This window comes from Littorina saxatilis, linkage group LG1 (genome assembly GCF_037325665.1).
Source record: "Littorina saxatilis isolate snail1 linkage group LG1, US_GU_Lsax_2.0, whole genome shotgun sequence".
Lineage (NCBI taxonomy): Eukaryota > Metazoa > Mollusca > Gastropoda > Littorinimorpha > Littorinidae > Littorina > Littorina saxatilis.
The window spans coordinates 25092791-25115290 of NC_090245.1; the positions used below are offsets into that span (position 1 = coordinate 25092791).

The 22500-nt window shown below is 38.5% G+C and overlaps 1 protein-coding gene and 2 long non-coding RNA genes across 5 annotated transcripts in view; 2 read left to right on the plus strand and 1 right to left on the minus strand.

The window, feature by feature from the left end:
* The window catches only part of LOC138965619 (uncharacterized), a 498821-nt gene that overhangs the window by 103338 nt on the left and 372983 nt on the right, over window positions 1-22500 (plus strand). The gene's annotated exons all lie outside the window — the stretch shown is intronic.
* The window catches only part of LOC138965511 (uncharacterized), a 422657-nt gene continuing 403433 nt past the window's right edge, over window positions 3277-22500 (minus strand). The window contains exons 1-2 of one of the 2 annotated variants that reach the window (XM_070337696.1): window positions 20972-21169; window positions 3277-6507 (exon numbers count right to left, since the gene is read on the minus strand). In XM_070337696.1, coding sequence (XP_070193797.1) covers window positions 4621-6492 — 1872 coding nt within the window. In that variant the 5' untranslated portion in view covers window positions 6493-6507; window positions 20972-21169 and the 3' untranslated portion in view covers window positions 3277-4620. Of the gene's footprint in view, window positions 6508-20971; window positions 21170-22500 lie in introns of those variants that run through there. The other variant, XM_070337704.1, reaches the window with a different exon arrangement.
* On the plus strand, window positions 10464-16623 carry LOC138965365 (uncharacterized). Of its 2 annotated transcripts, XR_011455427.1 has the most exons (5): window positions 10464-10656; window positions 11488-11630; window positions 12432-12661; window positions 13575-13739; window positions 15028-16623. It is a non-coding gene; the product is annotated as an uncharacterized lncRNA (long non-coding RNA). The 2 variants fall into 2 exon arrangements; XR_011455426.1 differs by lacking the exon at window positions 10464-10656 and having other exon boundaries at window positions 11334-11630.

The window sequence follows — 22500 nt, forward strand, 5'->3', positions numbered from 1 at the left end:
GGCAAAATTTCACATTGTGCCAGTTTTCTGGAAAACAAATTAAAAACAGCGGGCTTAGTTTTGTATGGTATACAAGAAAAAGAAAGCCTTATCTTCTGATACCATTTTGGTTGACCTCGCTTCAATGTCAAGGTCAGAGGAGCCCTTCAAAGTTGAATTGTAGACATATTTTGATGTGAGCTTGCCCCTTTAACTTTACTATGGACGATATCTCTTACAAACTTAAACACTGAGTGGGGCGTTTGTTAGAATTTCATAGTGAGCCACATCTGGTCACATATCGTTAGGGTCAAGGTCACATTGACCCCTATGAAAAATGTGACCAAGCCGGGTAAAGAAATCCATGTGTCTTGGTAAAAAATCTTAACAAAGTAAAGCCCATGCGACTCTCATGCTTGACCTTTGTCTTAAAGTGACCTTGACCTTCAGGTGACCTTGAAGGTGAAGGTCTAACAACTGAAGCTGGCAAGGACATTGTACACTATTAGAACTGGTTTACAGATTTTTCCTACCAAATTACACATGACCTTTGGCCAAGGTCAAGATCATCAAAGGTCACACATCACAAGGCTATCAATTCAAGACATAGGAAGCATAAACATACTTATTGGCACTTTCTACAAAGAGACATTGTCACTTTTAGTGATTCAATTGCCCGTTTCAGTCACATTTCATAAGGGGCAAAGTGACCTTGACCTTGATTATATGTGACTAAATGTGGCTCAATATCAGTATATAACATGTGCCCCACACAATTATGAAGTTTGAAAGATTTTTTTCATAGTTCAGGGTCAAGGTCACTTCAAAACATGTATACAATTCAACTTTGAAGGACTCCTGTGACCTTGACATTGAAGCGAGGTCAACCAAAATGGTATCAGAAGATAAGGCTTTCTTTTTCTTGTATACCATACAAAACTAAGCCCGCTGTTTTTAATTTGTTTTCCAGAAAACTGGCACAATGTGAAATTTTGCAGTTTTTAGACCACATTCATTCTCCCTGTGACCTTGACCTTAAGGTAAGGTCAAGGTTCTCAAGTATCTTTTTTGAGCTCTTGGGGTCATACAACATTTTGCAACATTTGGTGTTTCTTCACTTCATAGCGTTCGAGAAAAATCCAAAGGTAATGATTTGTACAGACAGATGAAGACGGGCAACGGACAACGGCTGTACGACCAGGGTGAGTATGTACGCTCACTTTTGCTACACATGCGAGTAGCGGCTATTATCCGTTGTTCACAAAACATTCCTATATAATGTTTGGAAACAATGGTAGGGATAAAAATCAACCGTTTCCAAATGTGCTAAAAAATCAAAAAGACGCGTTCTATAACGGTCAAACGGTCCCTTAACAGACTTGGGCGGGGTCGTCTGACGGTTGGCAGACAGCACAAACACCCTGTGACTGCTCGCAAGGAAAAAATAAATCTGGATGGCAGTATGGCTACAACTACGTCGTTTAGTGTAACCATAACCCCTGAATGTATGAACAGCAGAAAAGGCTGTCTTTGACGTCACTGTATAATAAAAAGCACAAAAGGGATTTTTTGGAACTTTCTCTTGGTTGGAGACAAACATGTCCGCAATGCATTCGTGCATCAAGCTATCCATGCAGTCGTTTATTGTTGATTCTTTTTAGCTCCTCTATGGCAGGGGGATTTTCACTTTGTTTTCCTTCAATTTCACTATGGGAGTTGTTCTTAACATACGTTTGTTAAGAAAATTTTGGCTGATTGTAAAACAGCTGTAATATACGGCAGTCCAGGTTGTCCTTCAACTGTAAAAATGAAATAATGCTCTTTAAAGTATCATTTACAACAGTGGTGGCTGTTTTCACAAGTATGCTACAAAAAACACGACAATACATAATACATAAGGAAAAGCCCTATGTTTGGTCAGTTTGTGAGATAGGTAAATGTTATTTTTGTGTGACAGTTCTGATGGTTTTCAAAGGGCTAATTCTTTGCTTTTCGACATATGCCCAACTGAAAACGCTTTAGCAACTCATGTGCACATGACAACCATCTAAATAGACTACATGTTCGCAGAAAACACAATACTGATTATAGAGGGAAAAATAACGGCTCTTTTTAAAAGCACGTTTAGTAGTGAAGTACTTTTAGGATTGTTTGGAATGTTTTACCAGCAGACACCCTTTCACTGCTGAGTGTCTTAGTATTGTAAGATGTGTGATTTGAATTTTGGTTTAAAGGTGCCTTTGGTTTGAACACCCCTACCCCTACGAGGCAGAAATACAAAGAAATAGAAGGAAATTGAGCCTATTTGGAACCAGACTTTAGTATGTTCCCATGGGGGGATTCACGGTGCGAATGACACTGCGTCAGCTTGTTCATTTATCTTTAGTATTTTCTTCAACTTTAACTTTTAGGACCATGTATGAGGTTGTGGCAAGCTAAATACACAACAGGACGACGTCTCGGAAAAATAGTAAGGATTATATAGGGAAAAACAACAGTGTCAGTTAATGTCCGTTTTGAAGGTGTTAGTGGTTGGGGATTTTGAAAAGCATCAGACATCAGGCAGATACAATCCTTTCTGCGTGTTCTGGTGCAGAAAGAGTTTTCAGTTTATACATTGGGGTGACCAGTAGATACCGTTTTACAACCATAGCCCCAAACGACATTTACAGAGCCCAAAGAAGGATTAGGGTCAATTTCAAAGCCACTTTTCCATATGAAGCGCCAACTTTATATGAAAATGTGTTTAATAAACATCAAAGGACTGAGGTTGAACTTTCTGATAAGGGACATTTTAAACCTAGTCATTGTCACTTCAACGTTGTTCTCTAATATGCTTGGACTATTGGTCGATAAAGATGAAACAAAAGACGATAATTTATGGTCTCCTCGGACCAACAAAAAAGCTGGTCTGTCAACAAGCCACCAAACATCGTTTTTGTCATCATTTTGGTAATGCAACAAAATGCACAATAACCCACAGGGAAACGAATTTTGTAGAATCCAACTCTTATAATGTCCAGTCCTTAAGAGGCAAAATGCTTAGCCTGCATGTAGCTACACATGAACATTCTTTTTGTACGTAGCTGCTTCAGTGCGATTCTAACTACTTATCTCCCCTGTAATTTCCTTTTCTTTACAAGTTTCTTCCCTTCCTTGTTTCCCTTCATCTTTTAACTACTTTTTGGTTCTCTGCTATCTTTGCTTTCGCTTGTTGTTTTCCTTTGTATGTGTTTGTTTGTTGTCGCGAAAAAGTCTTCATAGGCGGACATTTTACTTTGTGTGTGTGTGTGTGTGTGTGTGTGTGTGTGTGTGTGTGTGTGTGTGTGTGTGTGTGTGTGTGTGTGTGTGTGTGTGTGTGTGTGTGCTGTTCTTGTATTGGTGAGTACCGATTGCTTTTAAATTTTTTTTTAACTCAGTGTGATACGCTTGTACGTGCGTTGATATTTGTTGAACGGGTATTCTGGCTCAGAGATGGCACAAATGTTTGGTCAAAAAACGCTTATTTGTTTCTCAGCAATTTAATGTACTTTAAACACAACATAACCATTCTGCGATGAAATGTTGTCATCGTCAACCTATTCCTTGCAAAACATTATTCATTATTCATCAAGTATTTTATTAACAATTGACACCGGTTTGAAAACTTTTGACGCTGTTTCTCAGAACCGGTTTTGAGCACCAGTGCCCTCATTGGGAAATACTCATCTTCGAGACTAACTATCCAATCCTCTTGTTCTTTTTTGTATTTTCAACAGAAATTACCCAGGAATGATTTTTAGAAAATTCTCTCAAATTAAACAAAAACTTGCCCTTTTCGGGAAATTGTTTAATTTCTACCCAATTAAGAAACACATTCTGTTCATAAATATGAAGAAGCTGCTCTGTTGTTGCATCTAGGGAACCGTTACTAGTAAACTAGTAGTTCTATCTTATTTTCTAGAAGATGAATGTTTTCCCCAAACTTTTATTTTCTCTGGGTATTTTAATTAAGAACCTTGAAACAAAAATTGAAAAGCTTGTCAAAGAAACAAATCTTAATTTCCGAACCATCTCTGCCCTTAAAATGTAGTAAATATATATACCTTGAATTGACAAACTTAACAAGATATTACGTGAGCTATTTGCTCCCTTCCGTAAACAAAAGATATTATCTGGAAGTGAGAGTCGTTTAGGAAAGGCAGGATTCAGTTTTCAACTATAAGTTATAATTCAAAGGCTTGAATTCAGAATTCCATATTTTGCATCCTTCTCCTTCGCATGTGCTGCTTATTTCGCGTCTGCCCGTCCCTTCGGACAACATTCGGATTGCTCCCTCCAAGTTGATTATTGTGCAGTTTATATTTATTTTGGCACGATTGCCAACTGAACAATAATTCACAGGGAGGCACCTTAAATTGTAATCTTCCGTTTTTCACATTACTTCACCCAACCCCAATCTTACTTCTGCAACTTGAATTAATTACACAAGCTGTAGCATGTACATTTGCACTGCTATCTTCTGCACTCTGATTGACGTTATCAGGCAAGTCTATCATAATGTTTCACTAGCTCAAAAAATAGGGCTTCATATTCCTATCTTCAAAACCTGACATCACGCCAGAATTTGAATGTATAGTTGACTGTCTCTCTCACATGTATTCATATTAAATTCATTTCTTCGTAATGAGAACGCCCCTGATCCTTTGCATAAACGTGTACATCAGTAGACTCGTCCTTTCCAGTCCAAGCAATATTATTGTCATAAATAGGTTCGTCGATGTACAGTTGCTTTTCCGTTGCAGTGTTCACATCAACGAAGTCAAGAAAATTGTCGTAACTATGTGCTGCTTTTCTTGCCATGGCTGGTAGGTAAAATCGTGCTGCCCCGTATTTCCTGTTGTTGTCGTTGTCAAGAATCTGTGCCTGATTTTCCATGTTTCCACCGTCGTCGGTTCTCTGCCTGGGAACTTCGTAAGAGTCACTGTCTTCTTCAAACTGTTCTGCATGGTGTTTGTTTTCATCGTGTGTTGTAGGGGTAACAGGAACCAGGTAACAGTAACCATCACTGTCTTCGTCAAACTGTTTGGTCTGTTGCTTGTTTTCAGCGTGTGTTCTAATGGTAACAGGAACAAGGTTACCATTAATGTCTTCATCAAACGGTTTGGTCTGTTGTTTGTTTTCAGCGTGATCTCTCGGTGTAACAGGAACAAGGTAACCATTACTGTCTTCATCAAACTGTTCGGTCTGTTGTTTGTTTTCAGCGTGTGTTCTAGTGGTAAGAGGACCAAGGTAACCATTACTGTCCACATTAAATGGTTCGGTGTGTTGCTTGTTATCAACGTGTGTTCTCGGTGTAACAGGAACATAGTAACCGTCGCTGTCTTCTTCAAACGGGTCTGCCTGGCGATTGTTTTCATATAGTGCTCTCACGGTAACAGGAACATAGTTACTGCCACTGTCTTCTTCAAATAAGTGAACTGTTCTCAGAGGAGGAAGAGTCTGGTTGATTCTGGAAGAGTCATGGTTGTCTTTGAACCTGTCTGTCAAACCGTTGTCCTGTTGAAATCGCCCCGTCTGTCGTCTGCTTATGTTGTCTGCTGCTGTAGAGGTGGCCATATCCTCTTCAATGGTCATCCTCGTGTCTGGAGCCTTGAAATGTTCGTTAACACACCCAGACTGCTGTTCATGCTGCCTGCTTTCAAAGCAGTGTTTGACAAACCTAAAGGGTCTTATTCTCTTTGCGACAGCGATTACAAAAACAACGATGACGACAGTCAACAAAACAGCACCAACAACTGCACCAACGACACGACCTGTTCTAACTCGGCTCTCCCCAGAGGTGGAAGAATTGCTCTTCTCAGAGGAGGAAGAATCGCCCTCCTCAGAGTGAGAAGATGTTGTCATGTGCTGACTGGTTATTGCATTTTCAGTTGTCGTTGGTGTTTCAGATTGCTCAGTGATTTCCAATGTTTTGCTTGTTGATTGAGAATATGAGCTATCCCATACTGTTGTTCCACGTGTCCGTGATGAGTCGCAAGGTGTTTTCGAACATGTGATACTGATATTTGTAGACATGGACTGTGAAGAAATACCCGCTGTTGTAGGGAAGATTACACTAAAATTCTGGAATCGTTCATATTTAACACTAGCAGGAATATTTGCAGCTATCGTCGTCGTCATCTGAAATTGCTTTTCAGTTCCATTCTTGTACATGCACGAAATGGTTCTTTTGAAATCAGAATCAATATTCAACTTTGATTTGCACAAAAACCGCAAACAATGAATATTTCCTTTTGTTGAATATAATGTTATGTTTGTTGTTTGCCAATCTGTGTTTTCCTCTGATCGTTGTCTTTCTTGATGGTTAAGAGCAGAGTTGTCACCAATGTGCCACATACAAACGGCACTGCTTCCAGTGTCTTCTGTTTGCGTGCAATTCTCTGAGCCATCTCCAACGCAAGCACGAGTGTATGATGCCAGCCATGTGTAACAGAGAAGAGAAAGGAGAACGCTGACAGCTATTTGCTTCATCCTGTTGTCCTGTACCTGAAAGTGGTCACGTCAGGCTTTGTGAATAGGCAAAAAGATAGCAGTCTTATTTAAGAAATGTTCTTTTTCTGTAATAAAAGAAGAAACAAAAAGAAATCCCGAATGTATCAAATACTCATTTTCTACCAATATCTATCTAGAAAAGCAAAACGAAGCTCCAAAAGTCCGCACCAGCCCACAAAGCAAAACAGTATTACAGGTTTGAAAAGAGAATGTGCACAGCTATCAAATCAAATCAAATCAAATCAAATTTTATTTTACGAGGGTTGTGGCATAAGCAATACAAACGAGCTTCTTTTCAAGCAGCCCAGAGAGGGACAACTCTAATCTTATATACATACAGTGGTCGCCGGTTAATATGACCACTTTGGGACCGGGATAAGCGGCTGGTCATAATTATTAACCGATGTTAGAGAAAACGACTTAAACAAATTTTGTCAATAAGTTCTAGCTTTTCCTCGGCTGTCCGATCTTGGCGTTTTCGTTTCGACATTGTTTCCCCTTGAATCAGACTGAAAGATTGATTGGCTCGTGCTCTGTTTGCCAAAGAGAGAGAGAGAATAATGTTCGTGATCACTTTAGATTTATTCACGGGAAATAATGAAAAGAGCGCACGCTTTTTTTGCCTTTTTTATGACGCTCAGTCTTGGGGAAAAAAGAGAGAGAATAATGATCGCGACATTAGAGATCACTGAGCACTGATCACTGATCACTTTAGTTTCATTCACGAAAAAGAAAGAAAACATCGCACGCCTTTTTGCCTTTTTCAAAAAATCGTATGTATTTTTTCCCCCCGAGTGATTTCAAACTGAAAAAGATGTGAACTTGTTGCCATTTTCTCGAAACAATGTGGCCATATTAAGCGGCGTTGTGGTCATATTCAGCGGCTTTTTCTAATACATAACAAAGAAGGACAATTCCGGACCGGGTAAAATTGGTCATAATACGCGGCTGGTCATATTAACCGCGGTCATATTAACCGGCGACCACTGTATATTAATATGTCGTGCCGAATTCACGGAATTGCCGAATTCGCGTAATCGGCAAAACGCTGCCCATTACGTGAAATCGGCAGCGTTTTGCCGAAAATGCGGAAAGACTTCTAAAATTTGCCCATTTCGCAAAAGCGACAGCCAGTCTGTTACTTTTTGTGTCACCAAAACATTGCATTAACATTGCTTTACCTCCCAACAATGTTTTGTATGGTCAATTTTGGTCTGTGTCGAGCATAACTCCGGAAATGCACGAAAACTACACTTTCTGCAATAACTTGACATAACTTATCGAATATTGCGATATCTATCCATTGGAGTATCTAGTTGTCTAAGTGTGATAATATACCAGGCATTTGAGAACTTTAAAACCAAAAAGTGGCTGCTGATTTCGCAAAATGGGCAAATTTTAGAAACCTTCACGTAATTTCGGCAAAACGCTGCCGATTTCACGTAGTGGGCAGCGTTTTGCCGATTACGCAAAATGGGCAAAAATGTTGCCCATTACGCGGAATTGGCAATTACGTGGATTCGGCACGACATAATATTATGCACACATGTAAAACATTTACAAAAGATAAACATAAAAGTACAACAACAAAAAACAAATAACAAATATGATCAATATGAAAATAAATCAAAACGAAGTCTTCCATCACTGTGACTTTTTGTAATATGACATTAAATGTAATGAGAGGTGTTTTTTGAAAGTATTGAGACTCGTTGGGACTCGAACTGATGCTGTTAATGCTATCTATCTGTTTAAACAGACAAACCGCCCATAACTTCCAAAGCCTTTTATAATACGATAATGTATGAAACTAGAGTATGTATAGTATCAGACTTTTGCATAAGAATCATCACTGAAAAAATTAGAAAATTAAAAGGAAAGAAAATCGAGTTTTGAGCTTAATAAACAGACTTTATTCAGTTCTGTAGCAATGCAATCTACACTGAGCACAAAAAGGTAAGAATATTTTTTCAGTGGTATAGCCCAGATGTTAAACAGCAGTTTTTGGGTCAAAAAGATACGTGTATTTGAAGATCAGTCTTTCTTCTGCTCACAAATGGGTTTCTTGGATCTGAGCAATATTTGGGTATGACGTCACAGGTCTGTGACCACGCCTACCCTCAAAAATGACGTGTTTTGACGGCATGATTCACTTTCAACCGTCGAAACGGTGACTTAAACTGAATGATATTTTACATTTTTTACATCCGAAAGTTTATTTAGTGTCTTACCGAACAGTCCATACATATTTGGTTCAAATCCGCCGCGCAGTTAGGCTGATCTAGCGTGTAAAAGAGAGCGACCACAATCCTCGAACACAGCAAAAAATCCAGGGTTTTTGTGGTGTTTTTGCTGGGTAGCTGCAGTTGATATGCAATACAGTGTTAATTACTAATTTTCATTTTTGCCTCGTTTTCGGTCACAGTAGTCGGATTTTAACAGTACGCACTGAGAGGCTACAACGTCCGTCAAACATCACTCTCACACAATTTCTGAAATATCTTTTAATAGAAGGCCTTATCGAGCTATCCGACGTGAAGATGCATGTCACAGTTTTCTGCAGTAGCGCTTTCCTTAAACGTTGTTTTGGGTATCTTAGAAAAGAATATTTGACCCCGAGAACTTTCGAATCGAAGCTGTTTTTAGCAGACGGACTTTTGATCGGCTGTGGTCTCACACTTTCACATATATCTTTGAATATAATTCCTTATTCGGCAAGTTGTCGGGCAGACAGCTGTACCTCATATTTATTTCCACTACTATACACTCGTACATCTGCTTTGTAGTGCATTAGTGAAGGACAATCGACCCGAAAATGTTCGAATCGACAGAGAAAAAATGGCGTCTGGCCGGCGGTGTGACGTTTTCATCTTTCGCCGTGTTGATATTTCGCTTCTCGGCCTCGTTGATCTAGTATACACTCTACACTGAACAAAAAAACCACCCTTCGATAGCAGGGCCGGACCAAATGAGTTGTAAGGGCCCAGCCAGCATGATTCTGCGTGACGCATGCGTTATTTCTGCGTTTTTCATGCGGGGATGCGTACGGCCTCGTGACACCTTCGCTTCGCGCGCGTTACTTTTCGCCAACTTTTACGCAGATTGTCGCATTCGAAACGACTTCACCACGCAGTGTTTAGCACGCATGGATTCAATGAAAAGGTGATTGCAATTTTTGTTTTTCCTAATTTTATACCGTGGGTTTATGCATTTACTTCATGAAATAATTTATTATATTTTATGTTATTAAAAAATATGTACTTTTAAATTTTGGTTATGAATAGTTATTCTTCTTCAAAAACTTCTTTTTTTTTTTTTAGAAAAAAAATTGCATAAAAACTTTCAATCCGTTATCTAAACAATCAGTTTATCTTAAGACAGTTTCGGTTAAAAAAAATGCATTTAAAAGTTTAATAAAATATTTTTATTTTATGTAATGGTTTTCCCATTTAATTTTTATTTAATCATTTTGTTATTACTAACATTTATTTGCTTAATTGTTATCCTGATTATTTTTATCTTAAAATAAATATGATTATTTTAATTTGTATTATCATTATAATTGTTTTAGCATGTAATATAATTATTGTAATGGGGATTTGGTATTGTTGTAGGAATCAGCTTTCCACAAAATAATGTCGTGGAAAAATCTAGGCAAAGCATAATAAAAATATTATATGAACAGAAAAGATAACTGAAATCTATATGAACACCCATAACAAAACGATAAAAACATTTAAAAAATTCAGATTAAACAAAAAAATGTAAACTAAAGTAACTTTGAAACTAATTATCTACTCAAAATAAAGGCTGATGTTAATGGTTACATAAAATTTGTTCTCAGCATATTTTCATTTTATTTTATTTTGCTTTGGAAGAAAATATCCATGAAAGTTCAATTTCAGGGGAGACAGTTACCTTGACTGAAAAGAGCAATTTATTGAAGTTATTTCCCTTGTCTGTCAGACATACTTCAATCAGACAATCTCCAACTTCCTGTTGGCAAGAAGTCTGTCAAATCCACATTGTATCGGCGTTTTTTTGCTTTTTCTTCATATTGACTTGTATTTTTGACTTGCTTATTGGATGCAAGGTAATCTTATCCTTCTCTCTGAAATGAAGATTGACTTCTTTCAAGAATAGGTAAGTTGATCAACTGAAGGAAAGATTTGGGAATTTGAATTTTTGATAGCTCGCGGCTTCGGCTTCCGAGTTTGATGGCAGAGACTGAGAGAGAATTTCTCACACTTTCGATTTTTTTTTCGCCTAGAAGAACACTGTTCTATTCATTCATGTTTGTTTTGTCTGAAAGATGGATGAATGAACTAACTTTTCCAAAAACATAAAGTTGATTGATGCAGTGGTTTGTTTTTAAGGAGTTGTGGAAGAGTGAAAATACCATCCGAATCCCGATTCGCGGGTCGCTCACGGCACCATAAAAACTGAATTTTCGTTTATCATTTTATGTCTCATTGTCTGTTTCTTGGTGAACTTTGGTTGGTTCCTAATCTGGTCGAGTCATTGCGGCAGCAGTTGTCAGGAGCTTTAGTAGTAATACTAATAGGCTCTTCATATATCTGGTTTTTTTTTATTTGTATCTTTTTATTTTTCCACAGATGTTCAACTTTCAGTTCCGCATACTGACATAGACTCATAGTCATAGTCATGATAGTGGAATATTCTGTGTCTGAGTCTCGGAAAAGAGAAAAATTACCCTTGTTCCCGAGGCATGCATAGACTAGAGAGGCAGGCAGAGGCTGTGTCAGCGTGTGCAGTGATAAAGTTGAAAAACAGATTTTTTTTGAAATAAAAATAAAAAATACATCACAGAGAAAATAAATATACTAATTTAGTGAAATTGAGATGCTTATATTTAATAATTAATATTCCAGTTTTGATGTTTGCGTGTTACTGTTACTGTTAGGTTTGGGAATCAATGTGATCCTATTTAACTTCCAAGTATTATTTTTTCAGAAAGCTTTGACTTGAGTATGACGGTGCTCACTGCTTGTTTGAACTGAAGGTGAAGAAAGCTGAGATGGACAGTGACCTTAACACCGCCACCGATGCCAGTAACGCAGACTGTCGTTCCGTCCCGGCAAGGTGAAGATGAACAGGTATGGCTCGATAGCAATGAGTGTCTCATTCAGAGTCATTGATAGTGACACTGACAGCGTCTTTTTGTTCTGTGACTTTGGCTTATTTTGTGTTTTATTCTTTTAGTTATAACCAGATGTGTCAAACAAATTCAGCTGATCTCTTTTACTGTTTTAGTGAAACAAATGTATTGTTTCCAGCAAAGGGAAAAAAAATCGGGTGGGGGCGGTTGGTCGATTTTATTTTTATATTTAAATTTTTATTTTATTGTAATAGTTTTATTGATGTTTGTTTTTAATTAACACAGGCATCTCATTGATGAGAAAGTGTGAACTGTGTCCGCGGGATGCCAGAGAAGAGTAACTTTTCATCCAAAGTCTGCAAAATTGAATTTAAAATTTAACCTTTTTGATGAATATTTTTGAATGAATACAAAAAGTTCTAGTGTTTGGAGGAAAAGTTAAGGTCAGTTCAACTTTAAACAAGTATTTTTAGTGTGTGTTTGTTCTTCTGTCTAAAAAAAAATTTAAAAAAAAATCTGCTTGAAGTAAATACACACAAAAATTTTCATCTCCAACTGCTGAGTCCCTACATCTTTTTACCCCATCAAATGCCACTCTGTATGCCCCTTTAAAAATTGATTGCAATATATATATTCCTCATCTTCTCCTGAATTCAAAAATATAGAGATGTCACGTTTACTTTGAACATTTGCTCAGATTGTTTTTTAGTGCTGATGGTTTCTTTTCAGGCCGACAGATTGTCTAAAATATGTATTGCTTCATGTAAATGACTTTTTGTTCTTCTTTTCTTCTATTCAGCGGACACAAGACTACGAGCAGCGCAGAGCGGCAAGATAAACATCAGTTCTTGCTGCTGGAGAAGGTTCTACAGGAGCAGATGGACCTGATGCGACTAATTTAGTAATTGGTCGCCAAAGAATCATGGTGGAGCCAGAGCCTGTGCTACTGTTCGATGGAGTCATCTTTTTACTGTTGAGTGTGGAAGATGTTGAAGGCACATGATGGATCTGTCGAAGGAGTGATCACTGGTAGGTGGCTTTGAATGCTATTGTTGAAGCAGACCAGTCATGCCTGTGCTATTTTCCCCAGATAACTGTAGCAAGATCTTGTGAGAGTGATATGTTATTGTTAGACGCTCTTTAGGCTTTAAATGTTACCTTGAGTGTGTGCTTTTTGGAGGATGCCAGATGTCATCACGGTTCACGGGTGTATCTTAACTGTTCATCAGTTCTCAGTCATGACCAGTTTCCCATTATCCTGGGAATTCATGCAAGGTTTATGCGTATTGGTCACATTTGTGAATTTAACCAACACATTTTGATGATAAAACTATGCTTATGGGTACGCACAATGATGGGCCTCTTTTTCTCATGTGGGGTGCGGAAAATGCATGCACCACTTTGTTTTCTGTGATCATTGCATCTGTGAGAAATAATGCAAATATTGCTCTGTGGCCAGAGCTGCCATCTGCTAGGTTTTCAGGGATGTAACAGAAATTGCTACGCTGTTTCCTCAAGTTCAAAATTGCAAGTGCTACACTCAAGCAAATAATCACAAACATGCAACAGTGCCTTCTTGTGAGTTCTGATTCTCACTTTGTGTAGGCATCGGATTATGGGTCAGAAAAAAATTGTCCACACTGAATAGTATCACGGTTGACGCTCTCTTCTAACTATGTTTGTGCTTTCCAAATGAAGATTTGTGAGATAGTATTGAATGATTGATGCAGGTCACCTGAGGTGTGTGATCACATTTTATGACAATGCTACACTCAATCACCATTTGCTCTTCTGAAAACTTGTTTTTTAAAGCAAGTGCGATTATTGATTTTTTGTTCCAGGTGACAGTATGATGCTTCCAGATTGAATTGTTTGTATGTGAAGAAGAGCTGTCTGAATATTTGATTTTTGGAATTCAGTTGGCTTGTTTTGTTTGTTTCAGATCCATGACCATGAGCTCGGTGTGGTTGGTGGACATGAACTAAAGACGACTACTGATGCTGTGATGACGAAGGTGTTCCATAGGCTACACGGTTGCTGACAGGGGGCTCTGGGGGAGGGCAGGGAAAGAGACCATGGTGTACGCTGCGACTAAAAGCCATCGACAGTGAGTTGTTTTTCATAATTTGTAAAATCATCCTGGTCCTTTTAGGAAGAAGATAAAATCCATGTCTACAAAACAACAAGTTATTTCTGTCTCAAATTTTGTTCTTTGGAATCAATTTTAAATTTGCCATGTTTCACATGTGAATGATAGTTGTCAAAGCTTTTACACTTAACATTAAATTGCTAGAAGCCAAGTTCCTGAGCTCATTTGTCAGTGTCATGGATTTTCGACTACATACGAAATAAGGATGTTAGCAAACGGTATGATGTCGTCACATATGCGTCTGCACGTCACAGTACATGTATTATGAATTTCCGAAGGCCCCCAAAGAAAAAGTCATAGTAAAGGTAACTTTAACCACTTGACTGCCTTATGACGGGTATACCAGTCATGCGCTTGTGCAGCCGCAGCGCCTTAGGACGGGTAAACCCGTCTTCTCCGTTCCGGGATTTTCCAGAAATGCTACGTCACTGCTGACACACAAATAGCAGCCAATGGCTTGGTAGGATACCTCATTCTCATGAATAAACATAAATGGTGACGCGGTTTTGCGTTTGAAGGCTATTTTCGGCCTTGTCGACAGGGTATGGGAGAGAAATCTCGACTCGTCAAAATGGCTAACGGTGACTGTCGACCGGGCCCTAGTAGGGAAAAACAAAGCCGGACTGACGCTACAGGCGGTGCAAATGATTATGGATACTGACAGGGGAAGGGGGAGATCTTCTTTCGGACAATTCGTTGGAAACAGGTAGATGACAGTGATTATAATCCTTTCTTGGAGCGAGCAAAACAGCCACCTGTGTTTGATCCACAGGCACCGGAAGATGCGCCGGACTGATTTTTCAAAAGTTCATATTTAAACATCATTATAAGCCAAACTAATTATCATTTCCATGATTAGACACTAAAAACAGATTCTTGGTTCAATTTCCTTTAAAAACAACATAGGTTTTACTTACCTACCTACTGCCAGTTTGAAGCTAGATTTTTTTGTTGGCAGTCAGGAATTCACATACCCAAGTTTTGATTGGCAGCGAAAGGGTTAAAACAAATATTAGGGTAGGTATTTTTTTTTACTTCTCTTCTACAAGGATTACAATGTGTTGTAATTTCCTCACTCAAGTATAGTTGGTGTGTTGTAAAAGCGTATGGTGTGTATGCAAGTTTGTGTGTCTGTATGATTTTTAGCAAGTTTACAGGCGTCAGGAAATAAACTTGAGACTTTTCTCAAATCAGTGATAGTTGTTTGATGATCTAAGTTCATGTTATTGTTTGTTTTGTCATGCAGAGGCTGTTCCGTGAAGCTGTACGGGTGCCACAGGTCAAGACCTTGAAGACGGCCGTTCAAGACTGGTTTTTGGAAGCCTGTGATAAAAGAAAGAGACAACAGGCCATGGAAGAGCCTTCATGATTTGGTTTGCAGTAATTGAACTTTGTAATCTCTGTAGGCTTATTTACAATGCAATTGATGAATGTAAGATTTGACTCGCCTGAGAAATTCTAGTGAGTAATTGTATTTCACAGTTCAGGTCTGTGTGGCTGATGGGTAATGTACAGAAGAGTCTGGGGTTTTGTTGGACATTATTTATATAATAATAATAATAATAACGGGCATTGATAAAGCGCCTTATCAGAAGTTCAAAGCGCGTGACAACAATACATGTATACAAAAATCATGCAATCACTGTCAGATTCAAACAACACATCATGCACATCTCACATCCCCAGACTCTATACTAAGGAACTATCCGTAGTGTTGTTGGAACAAGTGAGTTTTCAAATTGGACTTAAAAGATGAAATGGATGGAGAGTGACGTAATTGAAAGGGGAGTGAATTCCATAACTGAGGTCCATAATACGAAAACGTGCGGAAGCCATGAGCCTTGCGTTTAAAGCGACCTTGACAGAGAAATTTAAGCTAAGCTTTAAACTTCACACTCTTCTACAGATGATGTTCAGACATGATGTACCCTTTTAGGTTGTGTCAGAACGAAAGAAGACTAAACTGGAAGTGCTCAACTACCATTACTATCAGTGGAGACGCATGGATGCATTTGAACTTTTCTTGTGGGTATCCCATACTAAAAATATAGAATACATGATTCTGGAAAAGCTGTTCAAGGGCACTTACACACTATATTCGATTTTTAATACACGACTCAAACCTTCAGGCTAAATTAAAATGAATAAAATACAAGTATAAAGAGTTCAGAAAAGAAGAAAACAAAAAGTGAACAAATAGAAAGAAAAGGTTTTAACAATTCCTTGTCATTTATGGGAGTCGAACGCAAACAACCTAGGCAGCTTGAAGGAGACAATGCATGATGCGGGTTTTTTATTTATTATTTTTTGGAGTTGAGTTGAGAATTTAGAAGCGAGACTACAAATATACTTTTTTTTTTTTTGCTGTTAAAACCGTTATGATTGGATTTCTATAGATGTAAGTCTTGGTGCACCTGATAAAAATTTAGCCCTTGAATGCAGGCAGTGTAAGGTAAAGGAAGCAAAGTTCTCTCCGAAACAGCAAAAAAAAATGCATTTCAATTATATTGATCCTCGCCACCTTATTTTGTTTGCTGAGCAGCTGGCCGCTGGAGACTTGTCTATCATTTTGTGAGTAAGCTGCGTGTTTTACATCCATTTTGAGATGGCAAACCTATGTTTTACGCAGTCTGATAAGTTTTTTTTAATTTATGAGTTTTATGTCATGTTTTTTTTTAAATTTATGAGTTTATGTCATGTTGGTGTGCTTATACAGTCATATCAGTGGAGAAGGGGCATTGAATAAGTGTTTCTTTTTGATATCATTGTTCTGAATTTTGACTATTAGCTGGCATTTTACCTTTTGTTTCATTATTGTAGTTGTTACTTTTGTGTAGTGAAACTTGATAACTCACTGCTGCCCATGTCTAGGTTGTGTCAATTGTTTTTTCTTCACTGAACGTACCACTGATTATCAATGATGACATCAGGGTTTTGTTCTGTTTTTTCTCTGGCATTTGAATTTGCTTCAAATCATTGTGAACTTTTTTTTCCATGCAAAGTTACTGGTATATGTGAATATGTTAGCACACTTCAAATCAAAACCTGAAATGTCTCCTTTTTAAAAGTATTTTTTTTAATTTCTTTTATTTAAATGGTACACATTCATATGATTGTCTCCCTTTTTTTCCCTTTTTTTTTTCTTTTTTTTTCTTCTCTCTCCTTCTCTTATTTTGTTTTTTTCTTTCTTATTCTTCGGTTTGTTCTTCCTTTTATCTTCTTATCCTCTTTCTCTTGCTTGTTCCTTGTCCCAGTATGCTTTCACGCCGCCCCATCTAATTATTTTGTGCTCCATCCACATCTGAATTTCGTTCAGCTGCCTTGTCCGAAATGTGTGTGGGGCACATATGTATGTTTAATGTCAATGTTCATGTTTCAAGTTCCTTGCTTTGTGAATTGCATACCAATGTTTTATGCAGTCGTGATAGATTCTAAATGTATGTGTTATCCTAGTTTGGTGTACATTGACTGGATTTCGATCCCTGGAGAATGGGCATTAACTAAGTGTTTGTTTGTGATATCATTAGTAATCTGAAGTTCAACTATTAGCTGGCTTGTAGAACTTTTTTTCTCTTTTTGTTGCTGTTCTGTATTCAAACATGTTGATACAACTCACTGCTGCCTATGCCTAGGCTGTGCCAATTATTTAATTTGTTTACATCAATGTGATATAGTGACGAGTGTACATCAAAATTCTCTCTTATAAGTTATACTGGATTCTTCACTGCATGTACTACGGCGTATCGATGATGACTATCAGGGTTTTGTTCTATTTATTCTTTGTTCTGGAAATTTGAATTCTGCTTTGAATAGTATTTTGATCATTTTTGTTTCCGTGCTGCTGGTATGTCAAAATGCAGTGAAATTAAAACCTGGAAGTCACAATGGCAATAAGCGAGATTCAAATCTCTCCTTTGTTTTAATCAATTTATTTGACTGCATTTTTGTTTTAGAACTTGTACATAATTATGATCATCTCTGTTATCGAACCTGCACGCTTGACCTTTGTCTTTCTGGATCAATACAATGTTGTGCACTGCCCATTATTTGTTTGTGAGTGCGTAAAGTGGTTGTGTGGTCTGCGTAAAATTGTATAGGTCAATCGTGACATCTGCGTGGAGAGTGCGTCAAATGCGTGAGAATGCGTAAAGCAATTGTGACATCTGCGTGGAGAGTGCGTCAAATGCGTGAGAATGCGTACAGCAATTGTGACATCTGCGTGAAGAGAGCGTAAAAAGCGCGTAATGCCTGAGAATGCGTCAATAATTCGTGACATCTGCGTGGAGAGTGCGTAAGATGATCAGGACATCTGCGTCAAGAGCGCGTTAAATGCGTAAAGCAATCGTGTCGTCTGCGTGGAGAGCGCGTTAATAGCGTGAGAATGCGTAAAGCAATCGTGACGTCTGCGTGGAGAGTGCGAATTTGTCTTGGTGTCAAATAAGCGTGCGCTGGAGGTGCGTATGGTCTGCGTAATCTGAGGGAAAACGAATGTGTCACGCATGTATTTCGCTTTGCAAAATCGCGCGCGTTACGCATGCGTCCAGTGCAGTTGTTACGCAGAGTTTGGCGACTGCGACACGCATTCGCTGCGCAAAATTTTGCTGGCTGGGGGGGGAGTTCCTCCTTTTTGGGGGGGGGCAAATCAGCGAAGTGGCGAAGCCACTAGCGCGCGCCTGCTTTCTAGGGGGGTCCGGGGGCATGCTCCCCCGAAATTTTTTTGAAAAACGGTTAAAATCTGTGCAATCTGGTGCATTCTGGGCCTTGTTTTGAGGGTTAAGAGCAGCATTGTTTTGGTGCTAAAACTAGTAAAAATAACAAACACTCAAAGCAAGGTACATGCTTTTTCCAGGGGTGGGGTTCCGGAACCCCTGGAACCCCCCCTGGGTCCGGCCCTGGATAGTACTGATGAGCGACCTTGTGTACCTTACATTCATGGGGCCAAATTTGTCCAACCAATTTGTTTTATTTAACTTAGAAATTTGATTCATCCTAAAATGTTTCCTTCTTACTCAAGGGACGTAACCACTCAGTACACGTTTTCGAAGAATTCGATTTTGGGGTTGAAATCTATTAAATTTTACAACCAATTTTCTTCACATGCAAGAAACTGACATGCTTTTCGTCCTTAAATAATTTCACTTCTTAATTTTACCAGGAAACAACATTTCAGTCTTGAGTATATGTCGAGGGGGAAATATGTACACAGGCGAAAGATGAAATCGTGACACCGGCCGTGTGCTGAAAGTCCGACCACTAGCAGACGGCTCTGTTCGGTCTAGACTCACACACTTTCACAAATATCTTTCGATAGAATTCGTTATTCAACAAGTTATCAGACAGCTGTATGTCACGGTTATCTACACATGCGCTCAGCTCTTATTGTTAAATTGCATCGGATTAAAGAACTATGGACCAGAAAAGTATCGAATCGAAGGATGTTTCGCTCTGGCCGGTGTAACAGTCGCGCCTCCACAGTCACGTGGCACATGAAAATTAGTAATTAACGCGTGAAAATTACTAATTTTTCGTTTTGGTGCTTGTAAGCCGTCAGGAGGCGAGCCAAAACTTAAATTAGACATTAACACTTGAAAATTAGTAATTAACACGTGAAAATTAGTAATTAACACGTGAAAATTAGTAATTAACACGTGAACATTAGTAATTTTCACGTCATAATTGTAATTTTCTCGTGAAAATTAGTAACTTTCACGTGTTAATTACTAATTTTTAGTTCTGGCGCTAGTAAGCCGTCATATCATCCGTGAAGGTTATACGCATCCTATCGGAGAACGCGAAACAAAATTATAGAAAGTGTCCTTAAAAAAAGTTCCGCGAAAGACACCAGGGACAGTATTTTTCACCTCTTTTCAAACGATCATAACTTTTGAGCCCGTAAATGAATGTTTTTGAAACTTGGCACACATGTAATGGCACCATTCTTTGCAAAGTATGCAAAGTTGCGTGCATGTCATATTTGTTTCTGGGACGTTACAAACGTTCACAATTTTTAACGGAAAACCGTTACAACGTCACTTCTCGGGTTCTGTTCAACGTTCTGTGAAATTTGGAGAGGCTGTCCGTTGTAGTGTTAGATTAATTGCATATCAACTGCAACTACCCAGCAAAAACACCATAAAAACCTAGGATTGTTTGCCGTTTTCCAGGATTGTGGTCGCTCTCTTTTACACGCTAGATTAGCCTAACTGCGCGGCGGATTTAAACGAAATGTGTATGAACTGTTAGGTAAGACTCCAAATAAACTTTTGAATGTATAAAATGTAAAATATCATTCGGTTTAAGTCACCGTTTTGACGGTTGAAAGTGAATCATGCCGTCAAAACACGCCATTTTTGAGGGTAGGCATGGTCACGGACCTGTGACGTCATACCCAAATATTGCTCAGATCCAGGAAACACATTTTTGAGCAGAAAAAAGACTGATTGTTAAATACACGTATCTTTCGGACCCAAACATTGCTGTTTAACATCTGGGCTATGCCACTGAAAATATATCCTTAACTTTTTGTGCTCAGTGTATCTGTTTAATTTAGGACACGTCAATTGAGCGAAATACCTATTCCAGTTCTGCGTCCTGTTCTCAGGGGTGGACTCCACCCTGAAAACATTTTCGTATTTCTTCTGCAAGACTACTGAAAAGAGTAGCTTGAAGTTCAATCGTACAAAACAGCGTAGAAAATGTTGGCTGTTTCTTTTGTGGCCCTTCAACCTATTTGGGACCGATTCTAAGTTGTTTCCATTCTTTGTTTACATAGTGATCTCCAAGTGTAGAAAAAACAGCACATTTGCAAAATAAGCACAACAAATGAGAAGTACAAAAAAAACCCATACATCCGCATAACAGAATTTAGTGTTTTGGTTAGAACAATATTGTTAAGATCAGATGAATAGAAAATAATGTTTATACAACCGAGCACATCTGTCCAATTTAGAGAGATTGTGAGGGAGAGAGACAATGTGAGAGAGAGAGAGAGAGAGAGAGAGAGAGAGAGAGAGAGAGAGAGAGAGAGAGAGAGAGAGAGAGAGAGAGAGAGAGAGAGAGAGAGAGCGAGAGAGAGAGAGAGAGAGAGAGAGAAAACAGACAGACAGACAGATAGACAGACAGACAGACAGACAGACAGACAGACAGACAGGCAGACAGGCAGGCAGACACAGAGGCATAGAGAGACTTACGGATCCTTCTCACAGTGGTAACACCGCAATCATCTTCACAACTGTACAGCAGAAATGTCAGAAAGCTACTGACAAAATAACTTCCAGCTCCTTCTTTCATAACTGTATGGTTTATTTCTTTGAATGTCGCCGGCAGCCACAGACAATTGCTTTTTTGAGAATATGACTCACAGGCATCGTCAAGTCTGAAAATAAACTTTGGGGAACACCCTTAAAAACCGTATTTTTTCTATGTGTTCTTCTTCTTCTTCTTCAACACATATATCAAGTCTATTATATTCATAATATAATAATAATGAAGAAGGGCGTGGCCCGAAAGTCTTTGGAACTTGGTGTTTACTGTGTTTTTTTCTTATTAATTATATTCATATCAGTTTTTCTTTCTGAGCGATATTATTTGTGAAGATGATGTCAAACAGGATGTGTAATATAATGCACCTACATCCATATAATTGCTTACCCAACAATACTAGCATGTCGTTCTTAGTAGGGTATTAAAGGTTTTGAGGCAGGAGTATGATATGTTATATTTTTTCTTTTCAATATTTAAAATGTATTCCGTCGTGATTCTTGTGCAAAAGTCTTATACCCCACACTCAAGTTTCATACATTATGGTATATATAATATCTTTTAAAATTGTCATGTCACTTTATGTAATTTTTCTTATGTGTAGACTAGAAACATTTTTTCTGTAAAAATGGGTAAGGGGTAGGAGTAGAAGAGCTTTTATCATACATGCCCATGTGATAATAAACGATCTTTTCACACGTGTGTATATCATGTTAACGAGGTCGGGTCAAATTACTGTCAGGTAGGGACTTAACTTTTCACTACTCGTGATGACAAAGTCATCGAGACAAACATCATTCTCGAAACACTTTTTAATTTTGCATTTGCTGTTTCATATTGAAGAATGTTGAGAATTTAGCTGTGACGCAATCATTCTTGTTGTGGCGTCTATTTGGATTTGACGTCAGAGATTTCACAAGGCTTTGGAAAAGGTCGAGGTTCCAGGAGACGCGTCTTCAGTTTGGACACGTCGAATCTGGGATGTTTGAGACAGAAGGCACGCAAGTATAGAATGTAGGATGAACAGAAGACTACATGCTTGCTGAGGAGCATCAGGTTTACACTCGTGTTTTTTCTCTCTCAAATATCGGGTACCACAAGGTATCGTGTAGTATTCTCTATATTAGTAAGCCAAATTTAGTAATGCAGTACTCACAAGAGATTCTAGTTTGATGAAACAATCACATGATTTAGATAATCTACAAGTGTAATTCTAAAACCTTCTTTATTTGTGGTTTCTCGAAGAACTTTAGGTAGGAGGTTCCAGACCTTGCTGTCCGAAAATGGTAGGCTTGATTTAAAGATACCTATCCATGAAAGAAAGAGAGAGAGAGAGAGAGAGAGAGAGAGAGAGAGAGAGAGAGAGAGAGAGAGAGAGAGAGAGAGAGAGAGAGAGAGAGAGAGAGAGAGAAAAAGAGAGAGAGAGAGAGAGAGGGGAGAGAGAGAGAGAGAGAGAGAG